The 27,511-nt window shown below is 38.5% G+C and overlaps 5 protein-coding genes across 9 annotated transcripts; 2 read left to right on the forward strand and 3 right to left on the reverse strand.

Annotated features, from left to right (window-relative positions):
- The first annotated feature begins 432 nt into the window (after positions 1 to 432).
- On the forward strand, positions 433 to 9,834 carry LOC105277307 (5'-3' exoribonuclease 1). The gene is made up of 18 exons (XM_011335573.3): positions 433 to 710; positions 958 to 1,398; positions 1,500 to 1,944; positions 2,020 to 2,267; positions 2,340 to 2,491; positions 2,688 to 3,070; positions 3,465 to 3,757; positions 3,836 to 4,122; positions 4,473 to 4,749; positions 4,997 to 5,266; positions 5,604 to 5,761; positions 5,938 to 6,317; positions 6,474 to 6,916; positions 6,984 to 7,082; positions 7,163 to 7,342; positions 7,458 to 7,691; positions 7,789 to 8,238; positions 8,529 to 9,834. Exons 1-18 carry the CDS (start codon positions 636 to 638, stop codon positions 8,706 to 8,708), a joined length of 4,995 nt encoding a protein of 1,664 aa, XP_011333875.1. The 5' UTR covers positions 433 to 635; the 3' UTR covers positions 8,709 to 9,834.
- Positions 9,835 to 10,135: 301 nt separating this feature from the next.
- Positions 10,136 to 15,324, reverse strand: LOC105277308 (importin-13). The gene is made up of 8 exons (XM_011335574.3): positions 14,785 to 15,324; positions 14,306 to 14,470; positions 14,050 to 14,196; positions 13,709 to 13,962; positions 12,688 to 13,450; positions 11,477 to 12,386; positions 11,019 to 11,165; positions 10,136 to 10,905 (listed from the first exon to the last, which is right to left on the reverse strand). The coding sequence occupies exons 1-8, from the start codon at positions 14,923 to 14,925 to the stop codon at positions 10,661 to 10,663; spliced, it is 2,772 nt and encodes a 923-aa protein (XP_011333876.1). The 5' UTR covers positions 14,926 to 15,324; the 3' UTR covers positions 10,136 to 10,660.
- A 797-nt stretch (positions 15,325 to 16,121) lies between these two features.
- LOC105277383 (condensin complex subunit 2) lies at positions 16,122 to 19,620 on the reverse strand. Of its 2 annotated transcripts, none has more exons than XM_020030994.2 (2): positions 19,254 to 19,620; positions 16,122 to 18,811 (listed from the first exon to the last, which is right to left on the reverse strand). In XM_020030994.2, exon 2 carries the CDS (start codon positions 18,746 to 18,748, stop codon positions 16,607 to 16,609), a length of 2,142 nt encoding a protein of 713 aa, XP_019886553.1. In that variant the 5' UTR covers positions 18,749 to 18,811; positions 19,254 to 19,620; the 3' UTR covers positions 16,122 to 16,606. The 2 variants fall into 2 exon arrangements, with proteins under 2 accessions (XP_019886553.1, XP_019886554.1); XM_020030995.2 differs by having other exon boundaries at positions 19,022 to 19,620.
- Positions 19,621 to 19,765: 145 nt separating this feature from the next.
- LOC105277309 (uncharacterized protein C1orf50 homolog) lies at positions 19,766 to 21,305 on the forward strand. 2 transcript variants are annotated; one of them, XM_011335575.3, is made up of 4 exons: positions 19,766 to 19,938; positions 20,017 to 20,132; positions 20,489 to 20,707; positions 20,834 to 21,305. In XM_011335575.3, the coding sequence occupies exons 1-4, from the start codon at positions 19,887 to 19,889 to the stop codon at positions 21,020 to 21,022; spliced, it is 576 nt and encodes a 191-aa protein (XP_011333877.1). In that variant the 5' UTR covers positions 19,766 to 19,886; the 3' UTR covers positions 21,023 to 21,305. The 2 variants fall into 2 exon arrangements, with proteins under 2 accessions (XP_011333877.1, XP_011333878.1); XM_011335576.3 differs by having other exon boundaries at positions 20,020 to 20,132.
- LOC105277311 (dnaJ homolog subfamily C member 11) lies at positions 21,298 to 25,897 on the reverse strand. 3 transcript variants are annotated; one of them, XR_893588.3, is made up of 9 exons: positions 25,723 to 25,794; positions 25,132 to 25,261; positions 24,710 to 24,953; positions 24,159 to 24,472; positions 23,570 to 23,777; positions 22,933 to 23,491; positions 22,421 to 22,550; positions 22,020 to 22,158; positions 21,298 to 21,592 (listed from the first exon to the last, which is right to left on the reverse strand). XR_893588.3 is itself a non-coding variant. In XM_011335578.3 (8 exons), the coding sequence occupies exons 1-8, from the start codon at positions 25,792 to 25,794 to the stop codon at positions 22,136 to 22,138; spliced, it is 1,677 nt and encodes a 558-aa protein (XP_011333880.1). In that variant the 5' UTR covers positions 25,795 to 25,897; the 3' UTR covers positions 21,300 to 22,135. The 3 variants fall into 3 exon arrangements, 2 of the variants coding, with proteins under 2 accessions (XP_011333880.1, XP_011333879.1); XM_011335578.3 differs by having other exon boundaries at positions 21,300 to 22,158; positions 24,159 to 24,469; positions 25,723 to 25,897; XM_011335577.3 differs by having other exon boundaries at positions 21,300 to 22,158; positions 25,723 to 25,897.
- Positions 25,898 to 27,511: the final 1,614 nt, after the last annotated feature.

Consider the following 27,511-nt stretch of genomic DNA (forward strand, 5'->3'; position numbering starts at 1 on the left):
ATCTCCATGATTTTTATGCAACTTCCTCAAAATAAATTTCGTTTTCCTCTTTTTCAGCGTGTAGCAAGTTCAAATCAGTCAATAACCTGTACGTTAATGACTGTAGTACAGTTAGCACTGCGAATGCTGTGAAACACTTTCTATGGTTGCGGTCCAGTTAATGCTGCAAATGCTTCAAACCTCTTTCCTTCTCATTTGGAAAAAGAAAAAGAATATATTTAGAACAATGTTCTAAAGTATTTGACGTCAACTGCATAGTTGACAAATGTAAACAAAGAAGATCTAGTATATCTCCACGGTGTTTCATTCTCTCTCTCTCTCTCTCTGCCTCTCAACCTAAATTTGCTGTTGCAGATCGAACATCCAATTTATGCATAGGTGTCTTCGGCGGAAGCAAGTTCGAAAAATTCAAACCCATCCCGCATCTACGTAAAATGCATGACCCGCGGTATCGTCGAGGCACAGTTGATCAGTTGGATACAGTGTTGCTTATATAGTCGCCTACGAGCGGGATCAAGTAGAGGACTTTTAATTAAGATAAGACGATTGTTACGCGCGAAGGGATCGAAGGGACGTGTGTCGTGATAAGGCATAGCAGATCGAGTCAGTGAACGTGAGAGATCGCAGATCTTACGATGGGTGTGCCGAAATTCTTCAGATACATAAGCGAGAGGTATCCCTGCCTCAGCGAGGTCATAAAGGAACATCAGGTACTTGATAGCGAACAGAAGAGAAAAATACGTCGCAAGCCTTGCGCACGATGAGTCCTTTCTTCACCATCTCCTCGGGTGACATACGCTCTCGTCATTTTCTTCATCCGTTCGTTTCGTTTTCCCCTTTTCTCTTTTATTTACAGCGCGCAAACTTGAATAAGATCCTTAGGCCGTTTTCTGATCAAAACGAGAGTCGCAGTGCAATCGCGTTCGAACGCAGTCAGTCATTATGCTTTTTTTCCAGATACCGGAATTCGATTATTTATATTTGGACATGAATGGCATCATACACACGTGTTCCCATCCAAACGACAACGACGTCTGCTTCCGCATCTCCGAGGAGACTATTTTCAAGAATATATTTCACTATGTAGAGGTGTTGTTCAACATGATACGTCCACAAAAGCTGTTCTTCATGGCGATAGACGGCGTGGCACCTCGAGCTAAGATTAATCAACAGAGAGGTCGGCGATTTCGGTCCGCCAAGGATGCCGAGCTGCAGGAGGCAAAGGCCCGCGATAAGGGTATCCCGATACCCAGCGAGAAGCGGTTTGATTCGAACTGCATAACTCCGGGAACGCTGTTCATGGCTAAATTAAGTGAGCAGCTAAAACGCTTCATTGAACATAAGATTTCTATGGATGAGGCTTGGAAAAAATGTAAAGTACTGTTCAGTGGATCTGAGGTATTTTTATCACGGTCACAATTTTTTGAATAATCTAATATAAAAAATAAAGAGCGCTCATTTCACTTGTTATACAATGGAGCTGATCAAACTTGTTGTAGGTTCCTGGAGAGGGAGAACACAAAATCATGGATTACATAAGATACATGAAAGTGAGCGATGATTATGACTGTGGCTCCAGGCACTGCTTATATGGCCTGGACGCTGATTTGATAATGTTAGGCCTCTGTTCGCACGAGCCCAATTTTTCCCTCCTGAGAGAAGAAGTGAAGTTTGGTAAACAGCAAGTGAAAATGACACCTGAAGAGACAAAGTTTTGTTTGCTTCATCTGTCACTCTTGCGAGAGTACATAGAGCATGAGTTCTCGCCACTTAAAGACAAGCTGTCCTTTCCATTTGACATTGAGAAAATAATCGACGATTGGGTATTAATGGGTTTCCTAGTGGGGAACGACTTTATTCCCCATTTGCCAAATTTACATATTGCCAATGGCGCGTTACCAATCCTGTATCACGCGTACATGGAGGTATTACCGACGCTAGAAGGTACATGATCATTTTGTCAAGATGAGGCCCTCCTTGTTAAATCGGATAAAGATAATGTTATACGTATCGCTTCAGGTTATATAAATGAGGCCGGAACGTTAAAACTGGACCGTTTCGAGAAGTTTATGGAGAAGCTGAGCCGTTTAGACGTAGAGCAGTTCAATGAATATTATACTGATTTAAAATTTTTTGAAAGTAAAACAGGTAGAAGACCCAACGAATCCGAGCGTCATGTATATAAGAAATCGGAAGAAGACGAGATTGCATCTCCGAAGAAGACACAAAATAAGGATTTAGACGCTCTAATTGAAATGACACAGATGGTATTTATTCAAACGCTTCTTCGAACGACGGATCTACTGAGAGGATAAATAATTTAACGCTTTGCAACGCAGTCCTTAGGTCTTTCCGATGAGGATGACGATGACATAATAGATACAATAGATATGATGGACGACGAATCGGATAGTGATATATATAACATGGAATTTGTACAACACAAGAAGGATTATTACATGAATAAGCTAGAGTACGAAAACGTCGATGCGTAAGTATTAATCTCGCAAATGCGTAATTTTGTGTACAAGACGATGAATAAAAACTGAAGTTATTGCATTCTCATTTTGTGCAAACAGAAAAATGCGAATATAACATTCCAGACTTTTATTCGAAAATATAAGTATTTTTTTAAATCTGCGTCCGTACGTTTAGATTATAATTTTGTTTCATGAATACGTTTCCAGAGAAGTTCTACGATCGCAAGCTGAGGGCTACGTAAGAGCGATACAGTGGAATCTGCATTATTATTATCATGGATGTTGCAGCTGGTCGTGGTATTATCCACATCATTACGCCCCATACATTTCGGATATAAGAGACTTCAAAGATTTGAAATTAGAATTCGATTTGGGAGAACCTTTCTTACCCTTTCAACAATTGTTGGCCGTGTTGCCAGCATATAGCAAGGACCTGTTACCGCCAGCATTTCAGCATTTATTGACGGAAGAATCTTCTCCTATCATCAATTATTATCCGCATAATTTTAAAACCGACTTAAACGGCAAACGACAGGAATGGGAAGCAGTTGTACTCATTCCGTTCATTGATGAAAAGCTGTTATTGGCTGGTGAGTGCTATCTTGTTTGCGACATTTATGCGAAACAAAATTTCACGGCATTCACGATCGATACTTTTGGCATCGATTGGGACTTTATCAATTCTTTCGCTGTTTGCTAAGATATTAGAAATTTATTCGTATTTTTGTCTCCAAAACAATTTTTGGAGATATGTAATGTTCGGTATTAAATAAACAAGTCGAAATATCGATCCCATGCTTACAATTAACTAACAATTTTGGAAATTGTGAGAATGTAACGCTATGTTAGTGGCCGCAAATCTGTTAAGTTGTTGCATATGTTTTAGTAGAATTCTTTTATATATAAAAGATTATACATAGTTATATTTTGAAAGTACATTTACAAAAAATATAAATCTGCCATTCACATATTTTTCTGCGACAGCTATGCAACCACACTTGTCGAAGTTGATAGATGAGGAGCACACAAGAAACAAGCAGGGACCGATGTGCTTGTACTCGTATACCGACGAGATACGAAGTATTTACAAGGATACAAAATATTTTCCTGAATTTATCAGTCATGCTCAAGTGACACAGATGAACCGCAATGATATTTTCGTACCGAAGGAACGATTGGTCCAAGGCTTGGCTCAGGATTTCGATCTCGACGTTTATTATCCAGGATTCCCCTTGTTACGGCACCTGCCTCATAAAGCATCCTTAGAAAAAGCAAAAGTGCGTGCGCCACGGGTATTTTGATCGTCACCTAGACTCTTAACAACAAATGCATTATACAAGTAAATGTCGTTACAGGTAAAAGTATTCCAGCAACCATCACTGGGAGAAAATATGATTCTATACATAATGTTAGAGGCACCGCCAAGTCTGCCGACTTTGGCAGCGGAGTTATTAGGGAAGAGCGTATATGTGGAGTGGCCCCATTTGAAAGAGGCCCTTGTATGTGCTGTGGCTAGCAGAAGCGCAAAATTCAGTTTGATTGACCCGTTAGCCGGTTACAATCATGACAATGTGACGAAGGAGGAGTTAAAAAATGCGTCGGTCGATGAATGGAATGGACAGAACAAGCTCGTCAAAGAAACGTAAGAGATAACATTTTACTACTCTCGATAATATTAATATGTTGTTACCGAAACATATTATCTTGTATTTTTACGAATGCACCTAAATTAATTCTCAAAACTCATTTCTTCATTCTGAAAATTGTTGGACTTATTATTTTTGCTTATTATCTCTTTCATTTCTTTTTATTGCAATTAGCATTTTTTGAAATTTAAAGCAACCAGTTATTATACAATTTATATTATATAATAGAATGTTATTAAGAGTATTACATATTAATAATTTCTAATATTATACATTTCTAATATTAATAATAAGATAATATCAGAAGAAATATAATAACGTAATAATAACGTATATTTATTTCTAGACACATGACACGTCTTGGGATTGCTATAGGTGATACAGAGGTGTTGGTTTACGCCCGCTTATTCACGGGCTACAAGTACGTTTTTGGTCCTCAAGGAAAAGTGGCAATCGAAAAACAGTGGCAGGATTTACTCACATTTCACGCTTATCAGACTGTAGTTAGAGATCTTTCTGTCTCCAACAAGAAAATACCAATTTACAAAACCATGCATGACATTTTTGTACCAGGGATCATTTGTTTCATGCTGGGACATCCATGTTACGGTGCAATGGGAGAGGTATAATTGCCTTGGTTTCTTTTACATTAAATTGTAACTATCGGAAATAATAGTTCAGTTTAATTGCATTTTAAATAAGTTCAATTTGTCGAGACAATAAATTTCTCCGATGAATTATAATTTATCAAACGATTTATCAGAGATACAATTATTTACTTTTAAAATAAAAATCAAAGTTTTTATGTAATCACATTAAGAAGGCCTGCACATTTGTGTGTATATTTAAGAAAATTTAATGAACGTTTAGGTTCTGCAAAACATCGACAATCCAAGGCCACGCAGAATCAAAATTTCTATACAAGTTACAAAGGAGCCAACGTTCGAGAGCATTAAAAAAGCGTACACACAACAAAAGACGCGATATATGTACGGCGGTATTGCTGCGCAACGTCTTGGAATAAGCAGTCATCTTTTGAGCAGAATTACTGGGACGATTTATGTAATAGAGGCATCACAGGAGGAACTTGCCAAGCATAACATTGGATTGAACTTGAAGTTTAATAAAAAGAACGAAGAGGTGAGAACTATTGGTCAAATTTGATTTATTACTAATCTGGATTCTTTGCGTTTCAAATTATTTTCAGATTTTTGACATAAATTTAGTCACTTCGAGACAGTATCGTGTGTACTCTGCTTTACCTTATTATTTTAATGCACATATAGCATCTATTTATGTTAATATTATCAGATACAATCTTGGTGAACTAATCTCGATATAAAACTAGCTAAAATAAAATTACGACTTATATCGCGTCTTATATGACATAGAATAGCGAAGGGATAAATTTATAAAAATTAAGAAATGAAACGATGTTGCCGCATTTATCTAACATTTTTTATCGAAATTCTTAAAGGTACCTGGTTATACTAGAAAGGAAAATGGTCAATGGCTGTATAGTACAAAAGCGGTCGATTTGATTCGCAATTACATGATGAAGTGTCCTGACTTGTTTGAACGTTTGGCTCAAAATGTAACGAATGATATCTTCCAAGAGCAGGACCTATTCAAAGGGTATATTGTTTTTTATTAAAATAAATATAACTATATAATTCACATATCATGTTATTTATTACATATATATATATATATATATATATATATATGGGAATTATATGTTTATAATAAATGTATATAATTTGTATAATTTTGTTCTATAATATAATACGGTAAAATGTGGCGTTGCATAGGTCGGACCAGCTCAAAGATACAGTTGCGTGGCTGAAGGCGGAACTACACGGTATAGGAAGCCGTGCTTGTGGCATGGACGTTATTGAGACAGAACTGGTGCAACAGATCGAACAAGAAGTAGAGGAATATCTGAAAACCGAGAATAACTCGAAAACGGTCTTTATACAAGTAAAGCCACATCTGCTTTTCAAGCCGGAATTGAACACGCGTCATGTGCCACCTGATCCATGTGTCCAGAATCGTTTGTTCGATCGAATCCGCACCATCAGAATCGGCTTTAGTGTGCCAATCGGTGCGAAAGGGACAATTGTAGGAATACGAAAGGCGAAAATTCCGACAGATGTCGTGTACGAGGTCCTCTTCGACAAGCCTTTCATAGGTGAGAAATGACTGTCTGATTTTTCTAACTAAACGTCGAATAATGCCAAGTACAAAAGTATTATTGTATTTAATATTTTTAATTTATAAATATTTATTAAATATTATAACCACGTTATTTACAATATCTTATTATATCAATACAAATCAATTGCAGGTGGCCTCACTTTACAAGGTTGCTCTCAATTCCGTGGCTATCACCTGGCGCCCACAGATTTCGTTAATATTAGTTTCGGCGAAAGAACGGAGCGAGGAAATCCAGCGAACGAATCGGTGGAACTCCGAAAGCAGACGGCGAACGCGAACACATCGCCAAGCAAGAAGAGCGATCAGTTGCCGAAGGCCGTCCTGGAGATGCAAGTCGCTAAGAAAGAACTTGAGAAATTGATGAGTCGAGACAGTCATCTGGCACAGCGCGGCATGATAGAAACAAATCCGAAAATGGTACCGCACAAAGCAATGGTGCCGCAGAGAGCGTTGCACCAACTCGAGTGCGCGCCGCCTAATAACGAAATACCTAATGAGAATGAAGTGTCATGTCAAGAGTTTCAGGATCTATGGAATGAATTGCACAAGCAAGTTGTGCTAGTACCGTACAAGGTTAGTATCACAGTGATGTAGACTAGTTGCGAATTTCGCGAATCACGTGGATTCTTGTGTGCAACAGAAACCGGACAGACCTCCGGCAAGAGTAACGCCAAGTCCAATGATGACACCGGACAAGCAGCCGATGAAGCCGACTGGCAACAGTCACAACGTACAATCGGTAAACGTTGTTAAATGTTTCCGATTAATTATTTTGAAACCGCTTATATTCTCAACGGAAGAAAATTCTTTTTGTTGTAGCCGCAAGATCCCAGCGCATTTTTGAAAGCTGTATTAAAAATCCCCGATGTAAACGCGCAGACAAGCAAGCAACCGAGCAAGCAGTCTACGTCGCAACCCCCGGCAGTGCACCAGAAGGTGATGGTCGCGAGAAAAGATCAACCGTCGGATGCTCCACCTTTGGTGCAACAGATGTTCGATGTATGTATCTACGCGCTTTTCACGCGTGTCTGCATCCGCATAATAATGAGTATTATCACGTTTAATAAATTGATGTTTAACGCCTTTAATATACATACGCGTTTACCTTTATTAGCATGCACGCCGACGAACAGAAGAAAAAAAGGAAAAGGGAAATCCAATCTGGTATAGCTCGCAGTTGATGAAACACTTTGCGTACAACAGCGTACCAAAGTATAATTATCTTGTTGACGAGAAAAACGGTCTAATCAGCGCTCAAATTATACTAGACAATGCGAGAGTTTTTAAGGGTGATCCCTGTACTAGTCACGAACAAGCTGCAGAAAGTGCTGCGAAAAAAGCATACAAGGTAACAGCAAGTGCATAAAAAAAATTACTTTTAAATATAATTAGTATATTATTATATTTTTCATATATTAGATAATATAATAATATCTTTATGATAGGCTTTAAATTTGGATAAGGCGCATAGTGCGAAGATGATGATGGTGCCTCGGCCGCAATGGTACAACAATCAGCAAAATAATTGGGTCCAAAATATAGGGCCTCCTATGATAGCGATATGTCCTCCAAAAATAACACCAATCCCACAAACTCCGCCTATGCAGCCTAACTTATTCTATCCAAAATGGAACCAGAAACTGCCACCAAATCCAGCGTTTGGGCAAGCCGCATCGTACAGCCAAGGCAGGCAACAGCAAGGGAGGCCAAGGAATCCGCAAAACGAACCGAAGATAGAGGTCAGGAATACCACTGCGTTCGTTCCATTGCAGGCTCAGAAAAAGAGTAGACACGCCAGCGCGAAGCAGGCATCGACAGAAGCGAATGTAAATGCTAAGAAGATTATTACCCCTAAAACACAACAGCAACAAAAAAGAGAAGAAACGCCACTCGAGGTTCGTTAATAAAAATTATCGGTTTTATATACATGTTGAAACATTGCATTCCAACATTGTTTTTATATTCCTTCACATGGATATTGCTTATAAGCTAACAGAAACTAACGTAATTTAATTGATGTTTGACTTTTCGAATATTATTCACAATATTTATTGAGATCATTTTTGTAATAATTAAATATTCTATTACTTTTATTATTATAATTCTTATTAAATTGCAAAATAAAAACTAATTACTAAATCAGTACACTTGTCGATCGTGTTTAAATTCTTAATTTTGTCTGTAGCATCAGAAGCCAGCGGTTGTAAATACGATGAGGGAAAAGGCAGTGAGCACGTCAGCACAGCAACAACTGTCGCAGCAACCCCAGCAGAATACGGGAAAAACGTCCAAGCCCAGGAAATCGCGCGTTGCCGCGAAATTCGGCGCGCCAGCTCTGTCGAATGGCAGCGAAACATCGCAGTGAGAACTTTCCTTTAACTTCAAAGGTGAAATAAACCTTTGCATATTGCACGTGTAAATATAATTATATCAATCCATCCTATATCTTCGCGTTCGTTTTTTACATTTTGTAATAAAACTAACTGAATGTCCCTGAAGATATTTGCGACAGGCCAGAACGTTTCGTCTTATTTCAGAAACTTTATATCAACGCACTAAACATTCGTACTTACGACTGTATATCTGTATGCACATCCGAATACTGAGTATCGATTTCATGAGTCCTTCGAACGAAATGTACATACACGCACCGCACTTATTATACGTAACGTAACACGTAAACGATGAAGAAGATGAAAGAAAAAATGAGAATGACTAATGAACTGCTTTTATTTTGTATCATTTATATTTCATGATTGGCATTCCATTTGTATTTCGATCTAGTAATTATTTTTTTTATTTTGCGATGTATCATTATGACTAGAGTTACTATAATATTAATTATAGTAACTCTAATTATAATAAATTGCCACTGGATTATTTCGTATTTATGGAAGAATCAGAGATTATTTATTAGAAACATATTTTTAGATGATTATCTCCATTACAAATTTATATATGTTCGATGATTTGCATAGAAGATTAATATGAGAATTATAAAAAGACTTTGATAATGATGTTTAAATTTTTTCTTGATTTAATGCTTTCTTTTTTTTTCTAAATTTGTAAATCGTGTGGACAAATGTCAGTTTTGTACTACTTTTAGCTAATCCTTTTCATGTGACATTTCATTCTTTATTGAAACATTGCAGAACTGTACAAGTACATTTATTTTATTGTTTAATGATGTGAATGCGTTTTCTTGGTAAAAAGAAAAGTAGCGATTTTTATTGTAGCATGCGGTTTACATATGCGTATCAATGCAGACCAATGTTAAGACTTGAAAAAGGTGATATATGGATTAAGTGTATAACTAGAGATATATAATCTATATTCAATGATCTTTTCTGTGTTTGTCTTTTCTGTAGTACAAGCAACAAAAAAAATCAAAATTAAACAGCATAAACTCCAACAGGATATTTCAGCTTTATTGTACAATGGAGGTAATGTACAATACTGTACAATAAAATAAAATATAATGATTGTATACTGAATGTATCACGACTTGATCTCACGCATTATTTTGTCTTTTGATTTCATAACGATCTTTTAATAAATAATTTCTCTTGTACATTACTAATGCTCTATCATTGATGTTTCAGTCGATTATATTTAACAGAACGAGATGTAACCATTCTCATCATTTCCTCCTTTCCATGTCCTCTAAGAAAACCTTTTATAAAACTTTGCATGTAAATAAAAATTTTTAAATAACTTCACAGTATTTTATAGCTATCGAAAACTTAGATTATTATACGAATTTAATTGGTTGTAACTGAATACTAGAGATAGTTGAATTCTCAGCTCCTTTTTATATTTAGCTTTACAATTTTATAAATGTACATCCTTTTTTTACATTTCCTATGGTAATAAAAATGACGGGTTTCTCTTCTACAGAACACTATTTAATTCACTTCATTCGGTCCGTTCGTTACAAAATAACAGCCATTTAATTTCGCTTCTCGATACTCACACATTTCTTGAGAATGCATGAATTTGTTTTCCCTCTACATGTTTTTACTACCATATATAATTCTTTTGTTTCTTTTCCTTTTTTTATCGCGCGCAATCTATCTATTTTACATTTCGCGAGACTAAATATCTTTGCACTAGGTACTTCTTTCATACGATCGAAAGAATACATTCTCACAATGCAAGCGAACGTACGAAACCGGTACGAAATACAATTTTATATATAATATGCAGCATTTATAATGAAGAAATAACTTCATAATACTTTTCCGCGTGTGTGTTACATCATCTTAAATCAATCACCTCGTATAGCAAAGTTTGTCATCCTTCTTTAAAAGTCTATTGTCACAGTCCTGTTTCTTGGCGGCATTGAATACTAAATTCCTTTAACACTTCACACAGTTTGCTCCTGTTCGTCCTCTCACGTAAAATCCGCGTGAGAATGTCTTTCTGTAGCACAACTGCGGCCAGGCCCTTTTGATTTTCCAAACCAGCACGTAGCCACTGCGCCGTCCATTCTGGGCACGTTTTGTTTAACGCCAGCAAAACTTCGGCGTGAGGATCAAAGTTACTGTGAGATGTTCCTCCACCTGTGATGCGAATAAAGCAGATAAATAATATACAATTAAACAAACAACAGCTTACAGTTACGATTTTGCGAACGCAATACGTCGAAAACTGTATTTCTCGCATTCTTGCTTACCAACACAGTGCAGAATTGCAGAGACTAGTTCCTGACCGATCGGTTGTACGAATGTTTGCAAGTGCGGACTTTGCATGATCGCGTGATGAAGAAAATTGCCTGCTGCTTTGGCTGTGGGTGTCTCCGGAAGCGTTAAACAAGCGATTCCTACGAAAAAGTTACGCCGTAAGGCAGATCTTACATTTTCAACATCTCAATGATGTGATTGACAAATATTACTGGCCAAGTAATTATCTCATGTGTTATAATACACACATACATTTAAATATACATTTTGCTAGTTAGCAAACCGTCTTAATTAACGCGTAATTATGACATATATAATATAAGAAGTACATTACACTAAATTCTGAGAACATGAGACTCGCTGGTTTCTTTTTTGTAATATTACTCGATTTACATACATAGTAATTAAAAATTGCCGATCAATGTATTAAATATATCACACATGTTCTTACCGCATTGCAGCATATCCGGTATCTGGTCTGGGATCTGCAGCAATATCCGCGCGTTCTTCTTGCAGATTTGAGCGAGCACGCTCAGATACGCTTCCATTAAATCTGACCAATCGGACAGATCACCCTGCACCAATCTACACGCCTTCACGCCGTTCAGCGTTATCAAGCTTATTTCCGCGAGTACCGGGCCTATGACGTTTTCCGGATCTCTACCGAACAGCACTATGAGTTGCTTCAGTAGATTCAGCGCGGCCGGGTGCGGCCAGATTTTATAAGAGGTCGACAGGATCAGCAGCAGAGGACGCGCCTCCGTTTCCGGGTACCGTAATGCTGAGAGGGATCGTTGCGCGCACATGTGCATCGCCTCGAGTGTTGCATTGTCCTGGCTCCATTCGGGATGCGTAATTATCTGATTGAACACCGGTAGCAAACCATCTAACACAGCCTTGCCGATCGCACCTTCGACAGTGGAGAAGAACATGGTGGCCATTTTCAGATAATTCGTCACCCCGACGCGTGCCGTGAACAACGGTTGCTCCAGCAGCTCCTTCATTTTTGTCACGCACAGTCCTAAAGTCGCCTCTAGATGCACCAGCTGTTGCTCCGCAAAGGGCAAGACGTTGAGCAGCTTGCCGGCTGCATACATTAGGCGTAAGCCTTCCCCGCCGCCGGGCGCAACATTCGGCAGCGTTTGGCTGATCGTGTGAAGGATGGACGGTGCGTAAGAAGCGAGATGTGGTCCACACTCCCTGGCCAGGTCTTTTAGTGCCATGCTCGCGAAAGGTACTGTCATAGTGCCTTTGGTCAGTCCCTGAGTAACGAGTTGTAACACTTTCGCCAGCCAGGGCTCGGGATGCTCTCCTATCCACTCGGCGTACGCACCCAGTGTCGAGCAGACGCATGCCAGTATCTGTTGATTCAAACAAACATTCTTACATTTGCACAGGCACACGCTACATTTCACCACTGATTTAATAATTAATAATTAATGGATCAAATAAACTGCGAAATAGAATGATGGAAATAGAACGTGAAACATTTCATTATTATAAAAATGATTAGAATGTACATTGTTAATAACTGTACTCATTGCATTGAACAAATTCAATTATCTCGATCATCGATACGACATATAATGCAAAAAGAAGACACTATGTTTATAAATTATAAAAATATTTTTTGACAGTTACTCGATCCGAGACCATACATACCTCCTCAGGATACAAATGGTAAGGTATATGGCCAAGAATCAGGTCTAACAGCGCAGGAATATAACAATACTCCTGAGTACCGACGCTCTCGGCTAGCGCTCTAAAAGCGTGTAACGTGGATTCTACGTAAGTCCATGGTACGTCCTCGAGTGTCTGGCTCAATCGCTGTCCGAGAAGCGCCAGTAGATCATCACCAAGCACGCTGTAACAGTAATCCAATGTATCCGCCGCATCCTGCCGGTAACATCTGAAGAGTTCGCGGTCCTCCGCGTCACCGCCTTCGCTCTGGGATGCGGGTAGCGCCGATTTTCGCAGCAACGCCTGGGCCAGTCGGAAATAAATCGGTTTCAACACTTGCAGCGCCCGGTTTTCAAGCGGTTGATCCAAAGTGGAGAGATCGTCCTGCAACGCGTACCAAAATCCGAATGGAATACAGCTGCGTGCTTCTTCCGTGGGGTAACGTCCCTCCTGCTCCGAACATTCTAAGAGCAGCTCAATCAAGCTGGAAGCAGTCCACACGTGCGTTTCATTCTCATTTTCCAGGGCTAAGGCGATCAGGAACGTGCGAGAGTGAGTTTCACCAATCGCTGTCAAGATCTCGCAAAAGTCCTTGCCACTATGTTCCCTCGCCATCGACACCAGGCTTTGAGCCCACTCCCAGAACGTCTGTGGCCGTTTGTAAAGTTCGCAGTGTGTGACAATCATAATCAAAGAATCCTGGACTATCTCCCAGTTCCTGACGTTCTCGTTGTCGACACCATCTCTTTAATGGAAAGAATTCATAACGTTTCATTAAATTAATCCAATAATTTGATGTTCTCTCTCTCATCTATCATTGTTATAAAAGATTTTATAATAATCTATTATATCCCCTTGTTATAATTAAAATTTTAAAGATAAAATAATATAATTCAATTTTTTTTCGAGGAATCGTTTACGAAAATTTCGTGAGACATCTAAAATGCTGCCATTACCGCTCATGCAAAAATTTCAAATTAATGTGTTTACATCCGAGATGTACCTGCTTGGCGCATAGTAGGCTGCAGCCACTAATAAGTGAGGATAGATTTGACCGGTAACGTCTAGAGGTAAGTGGCCGACTTTGAGCCACGATTGAGCACACTCCAGTCCCAAGGTGTACAACATAAGGCTGTCGTTCTGAGCATCCGGTTTGTACAACAAGAAAACTTGTTGCAGGAACCAAGCGGTTTGGCACCAGCTGTTGAATATCGCCTCCCGCAATTTGGCACGCTTTAGCTCGTTCCTCCTTTCGTACTGATCAAATAACAACAAAAAAGAATATAATAAATAATGATTAATAATCAATTAACAGTAATCTTGAGTTCATATGCACGTTTCTACCTCGACTGGCAAGGTCGACAGTACACGAAGCAACAGCTCCAATGCAGGTGGAGAATCGTAAGGTAAAATATCGAACAATTCATCGACTAGGCTCCCATCCTTCGTCCTGTTTCCCCTGCCGTACACGTTTGCCACATACGCAGCTAACTGAAATCAATACATATCTGCAAATTACTTATGATCGATGATGCTTATGCGGGTAATTTGCTCAGTAATATAATTCTTGCTTAAACGTGGCAAGAGATGTATATTTTACCGCTTGACACAGTTTCACGAGGATAAACGGAGGAGTGTTGGGTCTTCTCACACTGACGAGCAACCGTTCTTGCAACTGGGGATACTCGACCTCGGGCACTTCGTTCCATTGTTTCGATATTTTCAGGTGCAGAGTCGTAGCCGCAAAGAATTGCACTTCCAACGTCTGCAAGGAACAAAACGCAGTTAAAATCAAAGTCAACTGTTCAACTCCATGTCTTATCTGATGCGTCCAGCTAGTTTCTAACTTATTTTCTTACTGCAGCCTCTCGATTCTCTGTTACATGCTGAGATAATTACTGGATTCTAATCTCGACGCTCTGAGAAACGTCCAAGCAACAGTAATATAACTGCCAAGAGGCAGGAAAATTTTGCAGCAAGCTGTCAGAGGTAAACAAACGCAGTAAGAAAATAATTTAGAAGTTTTGCAACGAAATGAGGACTGAGAGATCTGAGAGTGACTGATGCAATCGGATGAACCTTGGTAGGCCCCAGGAGCTGCCAAACGAACTGCCATGCCTCGGTGGAGGCCTGCATCTGCAGAAGCCAGGAGTGAGCATCATTGTCGCCCCTTGAGTAAAACTGCTTAACCGCGACCTCGATGGCCGTTACATAATCCATTCCAAGCGTTTAAGCGTGCAACCGTTTTATTTTGCCAGCCCAGGAGTGTCCGCTCTATCTTTCTCGCTCTCCCTTTCCTATTAGCTCTCTCTCACTTGCTCATTCGCGTCTTATCACGGCAGTGCGTGCGTGAGATTCAACGCAGTGGCGATCGGATTCTCATTGACGTTTTTGCGCACTCAGCTTGTCTCACCGATCGTTCGTTCACCCAGTTCCTTATCATCTTAGTCCGCGAGATGCGATCGAGCTTGAACGTTTCTGTTTCAGCGATGTACACATAACCTAACTCAACTTAACCTAACGCACAACCCCCGCAGCCATTTTCACGCTAGCACAGCTGATGCGTGGCGGATACCGCGGACAAGTGCAATGAAGTGCAACACAAGTGTAACCGTGTTCCTCTCACCTCCCACTCCTCACTTCACTCCAAAACTCTTTTGACTTGCGTAGATTAGTAAATATCTTGTAGAAACTGTACTGCTTGTATTTTCCGTTCTTCTTGAACTTGAGATATTATTCTTTTATATATATTGTTATTGTTTAATATTGTTCTAGATTAATATCGTTTGGTGTTCCTTAGCACCGAACAAATTAATTTCAAATGTGATTATTAATTTCCTATCGACGATTCATTACATCTTCATTGTAACGAAGATGTAATTAACGATGCTGATATTTTCTACAGTATTTAATGTTTCTTATGAAAAACTGTATATTACATTATTGAAACGTAAATAGTATTTTTATATATCACTACAAGAATCGAAAATACTTATCGAATTGATAAAAAGAATTAACCAAGAGGAAAGATTGTGTAAACCAAATTTTGTTATAAATCTTATCCCTTTCTTTTTATTGTAACAAAATATCACAAAAAGATGTATTCGAAATAAGAGACATGAATCATAAAATATATTAGGCCATTCAAATTTATAACATCATTTTATACGCTTATAAATTATTCAAAATTTCTTCGAATTGTTACAAATTAAATTTTGTTTTATATGAACGAAACTAACCTACAAGTACATAGCCCACTATAGGAACAAGGCCCAGCAGCTGAAAACTTATCTCAAAAAGTTCTACAAGATAAATAATTAATTTTCTATTAATTTAACAACCGTCTAGAACATCAACAACTAAATAAATATTATTTATACATTTGTACATTTGTGGCATGCACACATAAGGTTCGACACCACTGTGCTAGACTTTTCTAAAATTGATGATTCGTTATCGTATTTTTGCTCGCATCCTCTCATTCTGTACTGCCGCGATCGCCGTGTCGTCTTCGAGCCGAACTGATATGATATGAAGTGATCGAGCGATACCTCGAGGATGATGCCGCTGCTTCTGCTAACGTGTTAAGTAGCCAGGGTTTAACTGGCGACAATATGGTAGCCGCCCCAGAACTGCCTAACAGGATACCCATTTCGTATTGTGTGAAGGCGAAAAAAATCGACATGGGACAGTTGAAGAAATCGACATGCAACAATTGAAGAAATCCATGTGGACATGCTTGAAATCCAGGGCTAATGCAGACTCATTGGACATCAGAGGCAGTAAAGGCTGCAACAAACAATATGCAGGAAAACAAGCACATGTGCTCACTGATAGAGAGGATGCGAGCAAAGACACATAACGAATCATCAATTTCAGAAAAGTCTAGCAGAGAATTAGATTATTGTCGGACATTATCGTCGACATTATTGTCGACGTTATCGTTCGATTCGGAACTGACACTCGGCTCGACGATAATATCAAACATATTTGGACTAGAATGAAGATTTAAATTCTTTTCACTTGCCAAATGTAACAATGATATAAACGATATCGGTACGCTTAACGCTTCGGCATTCGGTTTCGATAGTAATTTTGGCAGCGTTTTGTACACGTTGCTAAATTGCTTACTCTGCTGCATCGTGTTTGTTGCAGCATCCTTCACTGCCTCCCCGATGTCCGATGGTTCCGCATTATCCCTGGATTTCAAGGATGTCCATATCGATTTCTTCAACTGTTTCATGTCGATTTTTTTCGCCCTCACGCAATACGAAATGGGTATCCTGTTAGGCAGTTTGGGGGCGGCTACCATATTGTCGCCAGTGAAACCCTGGCTACTTAACACATCAGCAGAAGCAGCGGCAGCATCCTCGAAGTTGCATTCGTCATTACAATCATCCTTGTTCCCCGCATCATCGTTAATCACATTGGGACAATATTCTAATGTATCGTTTGGATTGTTGTAATCGTATCTCTCGCCATCGGACACATCTGCAACACTTACTGCGTCTTCCTCTCTTTCTTCGTTGTTTGTTGATTGTACAGCCAGTTCCGGGTGCAAATATAAATGCTTAGACACTTGAACAATATCGCAATGCATGTCTTCCGGTAACGTCAGGTTTCCAGCGCTCCATTCCGATTTTGCGGTCTTCACTTGTAATCTGTTAGCCTGACTCGCAGCGAGTTTCGCATTTATGTCACGATGATTCTTGTCATATGACAACAAGAGCTGTCTTTTCTTTCGTGACTGTGCTTGCATACAAGCTCCCATTACCTCCGCACCCGAAGTAGTGGCGGCAGTAGCGAAAGGTCTCACAAAATTCCGTAACTTCCAATGGGACGGTCCAGCCCAATGCAAGCTCATTTTCGGTTGGACGAAGGAGTACTCGGACGTGAGCGTTGTTCGTGGTGTCGTGGTTTTCACGTCGCGTACATCCACAATATTTTCGCCTCGATTTACCACCTCCTGAAATCCATGAACGTTAGCCTCGCAGTGGTCGTGCCTGATATCGAAGTAATTCATCGGCTCCGGCTCCAGCTCCGGCTCCGGCTCCAGGTTTTCATCGTTGTCGTGTCTCACGCTTGCATCGAGATCAAATTTATTACTATCCTCACTATTACGTTCATCTTCCGACATCTCTTCCGGCTCGTTCTCTACGGACCAACCGAGGAACTCGAAATTCGAGTATGACGGGCAGATTTCCAAGTCTGAGAAGTCCTCGATCGCCGGTACGTTGTACCTCGTTGACCTGCTTCCCAAGTTGGACTTGTTCTCTACGACCACGTCAACGATCACGTCATCGTATGGATGTTGATAGAAACCGGAACTCGCGTGATTCGGCAGCGTTGCCTGGTATAACATGTCGCTGGTCTGCAGATCGCCCTCGCCTATCATCATTGTCATGGGTTTCATAATCTCGACATTGCCCTTCAGAGCCTCCACAGTGTTAATGATCTTCTGTTTGGTCTTTTTCTTTCTCTTCTTCTTCTGTACCTCCACATTTCCTTCCGCGTCCTGCAGAGCTTCCTCCCTTGCCTCAGAAGTCTGCTCGTCAGTTACTTGCTTACCTAATCCGCTGGCTATTTTAAGTGTATCGGTATGCAAACTGTCCACGCGGAATCCATAGATTTTGGTACTTACATCCAACGATATGCTGGCCATTTGCAGATTTGACATGTTGGCATCCTTTTTCTTTATCATATACGTCATAAAATCAATCATCTCCAAACTAAACGCATTCTTGATATTGATTTTGTTTTCAGTGCTCAGTTGTATGCATTGATGTATCCTCTCGGTTATCTGTGATGCCGGTACGTTCGCCAAGAATCCGAGTCCCAGAGAGTGTCTCCTGCTGTTGTTACTACTACATGTAGACATTTCGACACGTCGACGCGCAACACGCTCCGCCTCATCGTCATTTTCACTGAGGGAACTTAACTTCTGGTTCTGGGCACTAATGGATCTTCGCAATGACGTTGAAGCAGCTGACGAATTATGTAACGAGGACTCCAGCCTCTCATATATCAGAGATTTACAATGCATCTTGTAAACCTCTAAAGGATGTATTAAAGAGCTGTATCTGTTTTCAATTCGACTTTTATACACCTGAAAGAAACAAAGAAACAATAATTTTAATTGTCATCAAAATTTCTAGAAATTGAGGACTGATTTTATTCTTAAAAAACTTATTATATATATACTTATAATTATGTACACCTAATTTTAGTTCAGCTATAAATAACTGTTTATGTTTCAAGGAAGAAAGAAAAAATGACTACAAATACTTTTAATATCCATAATAATGTATATAGTTACACAAGTGTACACATTGCATGAGTATGTCACATATACTTCAATTGAATCACATTTCCCGAAATTTGCAGACCAAAACTATAATCATTAAATAACATGCTTCTATTAACTGTTTGACAGAAGAACTGTTTGAAAGAACGCAAGAAAGAAAGATGCGAAGTGGAACGTTGTGAGAGTCGTACTGGATAAGTTTTACGTCAATTTATGCATCTAACTAGTGTTATTTAATGCCTACCGTTTACAGCGGTGAAATTGTTTATCTTCTCGAGATCAGCCCTGATCAGTCGCAGCAAGGTATAATAACGTTGGAATTCACTATAAACTTTCCGTACAATTTCGCGCGTACGTCCATTCTTTTGAGAAGACATTAGAAGACGGGCCTCGACCAGTCGACCTATTTCGCGACAAATACCCAGGACGACAAATATGTTTTTGTTTTTCACGAGTCGAGTGTAATGGTTTCGCGCACTGTTTGTCAGTGGTGATACGCGAAAGACAGAAAAACGTGTTGACATCGTTGACGACTAACAGACAAAAACTGGCAGACAATACGATACGTAATATGATACGTTACGTTCACTGAACAATCTTTCAATTTCAAATATCTTTCGACGCGCAACACCATCGCGCGTTCCTAAACTAGCAGTTCTGTTCCTCTCAGGCTCTCAGCTGTATATTATATGTTGTTCATTCATATACATATGTGGTGGCTTCTGGAACGCATGGAAATTGGACAAGTTTAATAGCACCAGCTACGCAATTGGAGTCCATATACAGTCCGACTATGAATACCATAGATAAAGTTTAATAGCTATTAGTAATAAACATTTTCTTATTGTTTAGTGATAGTCAATAATTTGTGCACACAATGGATAACGATACAATGGATACAAATAGTGTACATAATTCTTCAGATAAAGGTACAATCTTGTGATAATACTCTTAATTAAATTCTGATAACATAATATGTAATAATAATTATTTTTGGTTTATTAAAGCAGTGGCTCTAGTAGAACGAAATATTATGCCACAAGGTTTGTTGTTGGTCGATGCAGATGCCGTAGCTAAATCAAGCCAACAAGATTTGATGATATTAGCAGCAGAAATTCAAAAGGTAATAGAAAGTAATCGTACATATAATTATAGTTTCGCTTGCCTTCTGGATTAAAATTATGTTCTTTGATGTTTCGGTTCCAATGTTTCAGAAACGTTAACACTTCATCAGATATGTTCATGAAACATTAGTTCTAATCTAAAAGTCAAACCTACTTGTAATTATACATAGAAATCTCAAATGTATATGTATTAATAAACTTGTAGGATTGATTTCCTGAAATGAAAAAACTTCATGCAGGATTTCCAATTTGTTTTTTTTCATGCAGGACCTTTTGCTTGATTATATTAATTATTATGGGACGTCTTGTATGATTAATTATTTATTAATTATGCATTTCTCGTTTACTCATATAGGCTGACGGGTATATAAAAGCCAATACATGTAATAAGTTACAAGTGATCGCAGAACAGATAAGATTTCTGCAGAAACAAGCTGAAAGCATTTTATTAGAAGCAGAACGAAATGCGAAATTGCATCACGCAGCATGTAATTTCGTAAAGCAACCTGGTCACGTGTATCATTTATATCAACGAGAATCAGGGCAATTTTATTTTTCCATGCTTAGTCCACAGGTAAATAAACGCAACTAATTTTGATCATTTTGTTTTTTTTATATGGAGCACAAAAAATTAAATGTTTATTCTCAATTTTAGTGTTAATTATTACTGCTATATATAATCGTTACTTCTTTTATGCAGGAGTGGGGCGATTCCGTGCCATCGCAGTGTTATAAAGGTTCCTTCAGATTGGAGCACGACCGATCGTGGACCCCACTATCTCAATTGCAGGCAAAGGACAATGGACTTGATATATTTAAAAAATTTTTACCTCCTGATACGAGTGCAAATGCCTTATTGCAGTCCGTCATATTGAATACTAACACATAATAAATTTATCATTATAAGTATTACACAATTATGAAAAATGCAAATCAAGGATGTTGTTATTGAAGAATTTTGAAGAAAGATCGTAACAATTGGTCTAATCTAAGTCAAACGTCTTTGTTCTATAATTTAACAAGCTAATTTATTGCGCGACAATGTCAAGCTATTTAAAATTTTCAATTGATATACAGACTATCAATTCTTATTCACTTAAAGGATGTATCTACAAATGCACTTTGTATATAAATATAGAGTAGAGAGAAATACAACAGCCAATGTACTTGTTTGCTATTGTTATTAATTATATTCATGAGCCAAGTATTATGCATATAATTTAATACATGCATCTTACGAACCTTCACAACGGTGTCTATTTTGTACAAGTAAATTGTATTGTAATACACTAACACTTATCCCACTGGTAATCGGCTCTGTGCAATCGATTAACAAATGTTTGTCTCTATATTTAGTAACATATGTGTGCATATATGTATACATACACATTTATCAGTTCTATATATGTATAACTATAAAGCTGCTTGGTATCTTCATCCATGATGCATCCTTGCATGGCTGTGAAAAGAGATCAATACGATCTTTTAAAATTATATATCTACTTTATATTATCTATATTTCACATTAGATCCTATTTCATTACATTTCTATAGGCAGTAAGTAGATTTGTGTTTGAGTCAATTGCGGTTTACTCTTTCCGCTAAGGTATCTGGAATACGAATGTGGATTTTCAGGAAATTAATATTATCCCCATATATAATACTCGCATACGATGCAACGCCTTGGATTTTTTAACGTATCTAATATTTAACATATGTTCGTGCGAGAATTTTCCTTTTCTTCACAGAAAATGTGATCTTAACGTATCTTAACGTCGCGAATATATTATGCGCGATCATCATTTCCAAATGACAAAATAGCCTTTTACAGAAGATAGTATCACGTATCGAGAACGATAAAAGCGTAAGGATCAACAAACACTAACAATTTTTTGCCACCTATGTAAAATTAAACCTCTAGAAGTAATCTGCGCTGAGCCGATGTTGATCACTGACGAGGACCGCGACGACTGCGTTTTGACTTCGACGTCGAGCGCATCTGTCAGGTGGTGTTCACTTTATGTGCTGAAAAAATACAGTGCACGTTACCAATTTATCGAATAGAAAGTTTTAAACGTATAATCGGGCGATAATGATGTCCATTGTACTTGGATTCATGAAAATATTTCACGACATGCGATTCACTAATTTCTTAGTTTTTTTTTACGAGCATGAAGCAATTCATATGAAAAAATTCTTAAATAATACAGAAAAGTTTTTGGCGTTTAAATACGGACACACTGGACAGCATTAGTGCAAACAATTGTGTACACGTAGATATTCTTACAAGAGACGGGTATCCTGAGAGCTGCATCATCCTGTATAAGACATTCGTGCGTTTGGGTATGGAAGAGATACTGCACCAAGAGTTGTTTGTCTTCTCCCACGCATGGATCGTAAAATCCAGGTAGCTGACTCTGCAAGAACAATTTTATTGTAATGCAAATAATAAATAAAGTTGCCGGTGCTTTTAAATGACGATTGATGACATATTACAAATGCTACTAAATGGAAGCATTGATTCGTTATATATAAAAAAGATAAAAAAGATAATAATTATAAGCATTTAATTTAATCATAAATAACTATAAAATCATTTTGAATACAAATAAAGATATTGATTCATCTAACGCAAGATTATTACTTGCAATTTTTTCTAATTTAATTAATGGTATTAATGTTTCAATTTAAATAATTATGTATTACTTAGAACAGAAATTGGTCTGCTTTAATGCTAGATCGTCACAAGCTTAATACACATAATTAAAAAATTGAGACTTAAGATTTTCCTTAGAGTACCTTAGATGCCTTATGAAGAATCAATTTGGAATCCTTGACCAAACATTGCAAAGGAATCGTCACGTCTATCATCTCATCTCTGTGTCCGCTCTCCTCCGTGCCTCTGTCTTGCTGAGGATAAACGAATCGACCGTACAAAGCTTTGGTGATGATCAGTCCCTTCTTGGATTCTTCTTCCGCTCTTATCCTACTAACAGTCTCTTTCATCAGTTCGGTCGCGGCTTTGGCTTCTCTCTGTTTCTCCATTATTCTGGACTTGTTCAGTTCGCGTTGTTTCTCCTTCTCACGTTCTTTTCGTTCCCTCACGACAGGATCGATCACGAGCTTTTTAATGACCGCCCAAGTAATTATAGGAGCTACCGTGGCGTAAAAGACGGGAGCTGGAAGCACTTCATCGCACAAGTGGATCGGGAAGGAGTACGCTTGCGAAGCGCGATTCAACCTGATCTTTAGTGTCACGCCGGTCGGCGTGCCGATCCGCACGGCCGCCGAAACCGAACTGTGCTCGGAGACTTTCTTCTCCGCGCCATACTCGAGGAACGCGCCAAACGTGCCAGCTCTGTAAAAAAAACCACGGATTACGTGCAGATTTCATTTTTACTCCACGTTAACAACAAATACGTTTAGCGATACCGACTTGACGCTCCCGCGAAGTTTCAGTTGCTTCTCCTCCATCTTATAGGTATAATTAAGGCTGACGAACGAATGCAGCAACCCAAAGTGTACGGAGAGCGCCGTGTACGATCGAGACGTGTCTCTCACGATCATAGTGCTCATGGCACCTTGAATACCAGCTCTGTACGTAAGGTATCCCACTGTGTGCTTATCCAGTTGCATTGCCAGAGCTGTAAACGATAACGCTTTTATTCAAAATGATAAATACCTTTTTGAAATAGATCTGCAAATTATATGGAGAATTTCAAATTTAAATCGAGATTAAATTATAAACTACAAATTTCAGTTGAAATTCGATCTACTCTCTCAAAATTAACCTGAAGTGTATGTGTGTAAAATATTATATAATTATATAATTTATATATATATGTACAATTAATAATGATATTTAAATATCGAGGCTAAATAATTATAATATAAAATTAATTGGCCATCAATCTTAAGCTTCTATTTGCCTAATTTATATTATCACTTAAAAATCATAAAACTTTTATCTCTCTCTAAGAAAACTAGATAATTAAACTTAGGCATATATTACAAAATACACGTACTTCCTACATAACCAGCTTTCACCCCGCGCGGCGTAAATTGCAATATTGTTGCGCCGTCGCAGAACAGCCTCTTCGTCAACGTGCGAAAGCCCTTAAGAGAAAACGTTGGGCCATTGCCGGCACCGACCTCGACCTCGAACCAACCTTTCGACGATATCAATCGTTTCATCGAAACACTAACGGACCCGGAACCTGTGCCATTTTGGGTTCCGAGTTGTCCAGACATGGTCACGGTGTCCCTTAGAGTAAGAGGTGCTTCAATAGACTGCGCAAACGACATCCCGCTGACCTCGATGCATGAAAATAATCCACTGCTGAAACGTAATCCCCAGAACTTTGTATTGAACTGCTACAAATAATAATCTAATAATCAAACTAATAAATTAATAAATAGGGAAATAAATAATATATTAATTAATATTAAAATACTGCTTAACTATTAATACTATTTAATATATAATAGATTCAATTATATAGGGAATTTTATATATGTTCTGTTTTATCAGATATTATTTTATCTAATTGTATTGATTTAGATTAATCAATCTTACCTATCACTGTAATCTTCGTCATATTTACTGAAAATATCAGTGGCATTGATGTTTACCGTTACAGTGCCTTTGGGATTGGTTTGCTGCTGTAAACGTCTCTCCTCTCGCTCTCTTGCCAATCTTTCATATTCCTCACGAATTTCCTGAGGTGTCTTTGTACGATGTACGATTTCCCATCCCTCTGTCTCTAAACCACGGATCCCCAGCGAATCGTAAATTGCTCTTTGATGTGGATCGCTTAATACTGCAATGTCAAATGATTACTTTTAAATTTCTGCACAATTATATAACAAGTAAATTTCACGAACTAGCTTTCTAACACGAAATAATAAAAGGTATATGATACAGTGAAAAGATAATCTTACAGCACTAACGTTTGTGTAAAACAAACATAGATATAACTGATTAAATAATGTACAAACCTTCGTATGCTTTTTTTGTACGATTGAAAAGAATTTCCGCCTCTTTTTTAAGTACTGGATCCGTATGCTTGTCAGGATGATACAACCTACTTTGTCTGCGGTATGCATTGCTGATGTCTTCAGGACTGGCCTAGGATGCATCAATAAATTTTATGAATAAGCAAATTAAGAGAGAAACAAATTTAATACACATACATGTTAACAGTAACACAGATATTAAGATACCAGATAACGCAAATATTAAGGCAGATGTGGAAATTTGTCTTTGCAGAAACATTGTAAATACAAATTCTTACTGTATAAATCTAAAACAATTTCTTTAAAGATAAAAAGATAAATATATTTCGGAATATCTAAAAAAAACCGCAAAGCATGATTGACAATATTGCAATATCGAGCGTTCCACAGTCACGTAGACGAGTCAGTGGAAAGTTTCATCGGTCGCAGAAGCTCACCGCGACTATAAGGGCTGTGTTACATCAGCCTTAAAAAAGGTGTCACGTGGAGACTCCCTCGAGACCGATCTCTACCCTCCGAATCGGGTAACATTACGCGAATGATTCTAACAGATTATGTCAGAGTCTGCCTTACATTTCTCGCAATATTGAGGAAGGTGTAGTAATCGTCCTCGATCGTGTTCTCCTGATCACTCTCTTCGTCCATTTTTAAACCTGTGAATTTTTCTCGCGCTTCAACGAGCCACGGGGAATCGAGCGCCCGTGTTCACCCAGCGTTTTATAGGTTACGTACAGACAGGACACGAACGAAACCGGTAAACAATGATCTCTCTCCTTGGATAGATGTCGCCCCAATGCTAAAGCTGAAGAATTCGAAGATAAGGCTTGACAGTTTCGATGATTATCGACAGTCACGCAGTTGTTACTCTGCCTCTAAACTTTTTTTTAAATAGTTCTTGTCTATCTTTGCATAATTGTGTTAGATTCATTTTTTGATACAATATAAATTTTAAGCTTGCAAGCGTCACGGTGAGTTGATAAAAGAGAAGGTACGCCGCATCTGTTTTAACCTATTTTATACATTTTTATCAATTCTTATTTACTTTTTTATTAGATTTACATACAAATATTGTGCTTGTTCCGATAGAATCTAAACTTTACTTAATTAAAAGAGTGTGAAAACAAACTTAATCATTAAAATAATCTTTACTGATCTGTATTGTTCATATAGTGCAAGAGTCTGCAGCAACAATTGCTGCAAGCTGCGCTGCATAGTTTTGAGTAAATGTGTATATCCATTTTAGATGAATTTTCGACGTGTTTTCAGTCAATGCGATCTTTTCCCGATTGGCCTATTCGTAAAGAAAGCCTTATATTATTTGTTTGACCAACTTATCGTTCGGCTGTGTGGCTAAAAGGGAACAGGGCGGGGGGAAAAGGGGGAATTTTTACGAGCGAAGTATCGTAGTCCACCGAGGGCAGCGAAGGGCTCGCACGCGTGTGCGAGGAACGTCAGTCGTGGCTAAAGGGTAATATTGTGTGACGGTGGCTCGCGTTTAACGTAAACATTTACGGCTCGTGACAACGCTAAAGTATGAAGCCAACGCTCACGAGACGGGATTTTAAGCACATGCCTAGGTTGGGCCTCTTAATAATTTATATGAGATCCCTTTCATGTGCGAAGAATAACGTCCTGCTTTACATTTTCTCGCGAAAATTTAAAGTAGTAATAAACATGTTGGCGCTATGTTGCCTTGCTATAACAATAATAATAACAAAATATGTGACAAGTATAGCATGCGTTTTCTCTACAGTACAATGTTCGAAAGTTAATAATAATAACAATTAGAAAATTATATTATTGCTCATTGAGCGATTAAAATTAATCAGAACGGTTGAACGATTTGCTTCGAGAGGAAACGGAAGACCAAGGGGAGTAATCATCGTATACAAATATTTCGAATGCAGGACGAGACGAAGAGCTTCCAGTCACGACTATACCACGTTACAACGTCCTGCGCGGAACGTGACCGCGTGGTAATCGCTCCTGTCTCGCCTCGCCGCGACAAACAAACGACTATAAAACGGCAGTAAAACCGAAAGGTTCAGCTCAAGCACGAGAAAAGGGAGAAAGAGAAAGAAGTCAGTCTGGGCCGAAAGAGTTGGTTTGCTTTGACATTGCCTAATCAAAACAGAGGCTCCTTCTCCCGTTTCACTGCTCCGGCAGGGCGAAGAATAAAGCCCCTTGGTTGCCGCAATTTATCGTTTCCCGATAAGCATTCGCCCTCGCTGAGAGATCGATGCAAATATGTTTAATCTTGATATAACAAAGAGCTGTAAAGGGAGAATGCTGCTCTGTTATACGTTTGCGTATTATAAGAATCGAATAAAAAATCGTCTCTTTCATAGACGCGGAGTTTAAA

The sequence above is a fragment of the Ooceraea biroi genome, chromosome 9 (genome assembly GCF_003672135.1).
Source record: "Ooceraea biroi isolate clonal line C1 chromosome 9, Obir_v5.4, whole genome shotgun sequence".
In the NCBI taxonomy this organism is placed as follows: domain Eukaryota; kingdom Metazoa; phylum Arthropoda; class Insecta; order Hymenoptera; family Formicidae; genus Ooceraea; species Ooceraea biroi.

Bases quoted from the DNA above. Each gene is read 5' to 3' on its own strand.
- LOC105277307 (XM_011335573.3), top strand. From the start codon at position 636: ATGGGTGTGCCGAAATTCTTCAGATACATAAGCGAGAGGTATCCCTGC. The intron at 2,492-2,687 runs GTAAGTATTAAT...ATACGTTTCCAG, and splicing joins GAGTACGAAAACGTCGATGC to AGAAGTTCTACGATCGCAAG. The intron at 6,318-6,473 runs GTGAGAAATGAC...AATCAATTGCAG, and splicing joins CTTCGACAAGCCTTTCATAG to GTGGCCTCACTTTACAAGGT.
- LOC105277311 (XM_011335577.3), bottom strand. From the start codon at position 25,794: ATGGACGAAGAGAGTGATCAGGAGAACACGATCGAGGACGATTACTAC. The intron at 23,778-24,158 runs GTACGTGTATTT...TATCGTTTACAG, and splicing joins GAAAGCTGGTTATGTAGGAA to CTCTGGCAATGCAACTGGAT. The intron at 22,551-22,932 runs GTACTCTAAGGA...TTGTTCTTGCAG, and splicing joins TTCTTCATAAGGCATCTAAG to AGTCAGCTACCTGGATTTTA.
- LOC105277309 (XM_011335575.3), top strand. From the start codon at position 19,887: ATGGATAACGATACAATGGATACAAATAGTGTACATAATTCTTCAGAT. The intron at 20,133-20,488 runs GTAATAGAAAGT...TTACTCATATAG, and splicing joins TAGCAGCAGAAATTCAAAAG to GCTGACGGGTATATAAAAGC. The intron at 20,708-20,833 runs GTAAATAAACGC...TCTTTTATGCAG, and splicing joins TTTCCATGCTTAGTCCACAG to GAGTGGGGCGATTCCGTGCC.
- LOC105277383 (XM_020030994.2), bottom strand. From the start codon at position 18,748: ATGCATTGTAAATCTCTGATATATGAGAGGCTGGAGTCCTCGTTACAT.
- LOC105277308 (XM_011335574.3), bottom strand. From the start codon at position 14,925: ATGGATTATGTAACGGCCATCGAGGTCGCGGTTAAGCAGTTTTACTCA. The intron at 14,197-14,305 runs GTAAAATATACA...TATTGATTTCAG, and splicing joins TCGTGAAACTGTGTCAAGCG to TTAGCTGCGTATGTGGCAAA. The intron at 11,166-11,476 runs GTAAGAACATGT...ACTTTTTCGTAG, and splicing joins ACCGGATATGCTGCAATGCG to GAATCGCTTGTTTAACGCTT.